The sequence below is a fragment of the Buceros rhinoceros genome, unplaced genomic scaffold (genome assembly GCF_000710305.1).
Source record: "Buceros rhinoceros silvestris isolate BGI_N320 unplaced genomic scaffold, ASM71030v1 scaffold30235, whole genome shotgun sequence".
In the NCBI taxonomy this organism is placed as follows: domain Eukaryota; kingdom Metazoa; phylum Chordata; class Aves; order Bucerotiformes; family Bucerotidae; genus Buceros; species Buceros rhinoceros.
Window position 1 is genome coordinate 2,231 of NW_010415061.1, and position 2,238 is coordinate 4,468.

General features: G+C 59.5%; 1 protein-coding gene across 1 annotated transcript; it reads left to right on the forward strand.

The window, feature by feature from the left end:
• Window positions 1–460: 460 nt before the first annotated feature.
• On the forward strand, window positions 461–1,980 carry PAQR5 (progestin and adipoQ receptor family member V). The gene is made up of 4 exons (XM_010137298.1): window positions 461–511; window positions 1,063–1,190; window positions 1,307–1,512; window positions 1,850–1,980. The coding sequence occupies exons 1-4, from the start codon at window positions 461–463 to the stop codon at window positions 1,978–1,980; spliced, it is 516 nt and encodes a 171-aa protein (XP_010135600.1).
• The last annotated feature ends 258 nt before the right edge of the window (window positions 1,981–2,238 follow it).

Sequence of the window (2,238 nt, forward strand, 5' to 3'; positions counted from 1 at the left end):
AAGGTGCTTTGTGGAGGTGCGTGCTGTTTTCACATCACCCTTGGCTCTGTTGGGGTGATAACGGGGGGGTCCGTGCCTCTGGGCACAGGGACAGGCTGTGCTTCTCCCCCTGCCCCTTTTGGGTCTGAGTGGTAGGGAGGGCTCCCAGGGTGGGATGTGCCCCCTCCCCATGCCGTGGCAACACCCCTGCACCAAGAAGCTTTTGCCATGTGTGGGTTTGGGACCTCCCTCACATGGGGACACTGTGCCATGTCCCCATGAACACTTGTCTCCCACAGACCACCTCTCCTGAGCCCAGGGAGCATCACTTCAACCGTCACGGGGCAGCCCTGACCTCATCCTGCTGCTTCCCCATCAGTGTGTGAGATGTGGCCAGGTGGGGTGTGAGGCACTGCCGGGGCTCATCCCCAGGGAAGCTGAGACAAAAACATCCCTCAGAGACAGAGCTTCGACCCGCAGGATGCTGAGCCTCAAGTTACCCCGGCTGCTCAGCATCAACCAGGTGCCTAAGGTCAGAGAGGAGCTTCTCTTCCCTACGCCTGAGGCTCGGTGGGGTTTTCATATAGTCATTGGATCACAGGCTGGTTTGGGTTGAAGGGACCCTCCAAGCTCACCCAGTGTGACCCCCTGCAGGGAGCAGGGACACCTGCACCCAGAGCAGGGGGCTCAGAGCCCCAAGGGCCAACCTGACCTGCCATGGGGCCAGCGATGGGGCTGCTCCCACCTCTTGGGGCAGCCTGCGCCAGGCTCTCCCCACCCTCAGCAGCAACAATCTCTCCCTTCTCTCTGCTCTCAATTCCCCTCTGTCAGTGGAACCCCTCAGCCCTTGTCCTGTCCCCACAGCCCCTGCTGAAAAGTCTGTCCCCATAAGTTTGGGAGGTGACGGGGGGACAGTGTGCTGGGGTGCACACTGTGGGGCAGTGCTCATCTCCTCTCTGGGACCACCTCCCACGGGGGGGACACACAGCTTTTTCCCCACAGCAGGGTCACATTATGGGCACCCTCCTTTTGGCAACCTTCCTTCTCCTCTGGCTGTCACCAAAGCCAGTCCTTGCCTTGCAGGGGTACCGGGAGCAGGGGATCCTCTTCGGGTATCGCCCCCCCAGAAGCTCAGCAGCCGACTGCCTCCTCAGTGTCTTCCAAATGACCAATGAGACCCTAAATATCTGGACGCATTTTGTGCCTGCCTGGTAGGTACCACGCTCTGGGTCTTCAGCATCCATGGGAGGAGGTGGTGGGTGTCTGCGGTGGGAGCAGGCACAGGGGATGCCCAAGGGTGCGATGTTCACCTTCCTCCACCCCACAGGTACTTTGTGTGGACCCTGGTGGGGCGGCTGCGGGGGCCAGGAGGCCCGGAGGATCCCCACTCCTGGCCACTCCTCGCCTACCTTCTGACCTGCTGCATCTACCCCCTGGCCTCCAGCTGCGCCCACACCTTCAGCACCATGTCCACCTGCGCCCGGCACATCTGCTACTTCTTCGACTACGCGGCTCTCAGCATGTACAGCTTGGGTAAGGGTGGGCAGGGCTTTGGTGGGGGGTGCCAGCCCCAGCACTGCCCCAGGGCAGCAGGGGCAGGAGCACAGGGAGGTGTGAAGGACAGGGCTGAACCCTGGGTGCTCAGATGGCTCATACCTATGGGACAAGTAGAAATGGCGTCTGCTTGTGTGTGGTTCCTCCTCCTCCCTGCAGCCTGGCGCTTGAGAGGGACCATGAAGCATCTCTGACACCTTAATTCACGTATTTTCCTGAGAGCACCCAATGCTGAGCACCGATTCCAGGGTTCCCAGGAGGGTGCCGGGTGTTGTGGTGGGACCTGGGGCTCACTGGGCACCTCCCGTGTTCCCAGGGTCTGCGCTGGCATACTCGGCGTACGTTTTCCCAGCCGAATGGCTTGACAGCACTTTCCACCACTGCTATGTCCCCATCGCGGTGTTTAACACCGTTGTCAGCACCAGCCTGTCCTGCTACTCCAGGTAAGCTTCTGCCTTATCTGATTGCTACAGCAGGATCGTTAATTAGTGTTATTAATAAAGCTCCTCAATTACAGGCTGCATTGTAACAACATGAGCCTTGACCTTGGGAAGGGGAAGACGAGGACTTTTGGGTTGGGAAACATGTTGCCTGTTGGTACGGGGAGAATGTGACGATCAAAATGCAGAACAACTGAAGCAGCTTTAATTTCTGAGAGCTCGACCCGTAATTTCACCTGGCCCACGCCTGGCGGGAGGACCCCAC

Bases quoted from the DNA above. Each gene is read 5' to 3' on its own strand.
- PAQR5 (XM_010137298.1), top strand. From the start codon at position 461: ATGCTGAGCCTCAAGTTACCCCGGCTGCTCAGCATCAACCAGGTGCCT. The intron at 512-1,062 runs GTCAGAGAGGAG...CTTGCCTTGCAG, and splicing joins GCATCAACCAGGTGCCTAAG to GGGTACCGGGAGCAGGGGAT. The intron at 1,191-1,306 runs GTAGGTACCACG...TCCACCCCACAG, and splicing joins ACGCATTTTGTGCCTGCCTG to GTACTTTGTGTGGACCCTGG.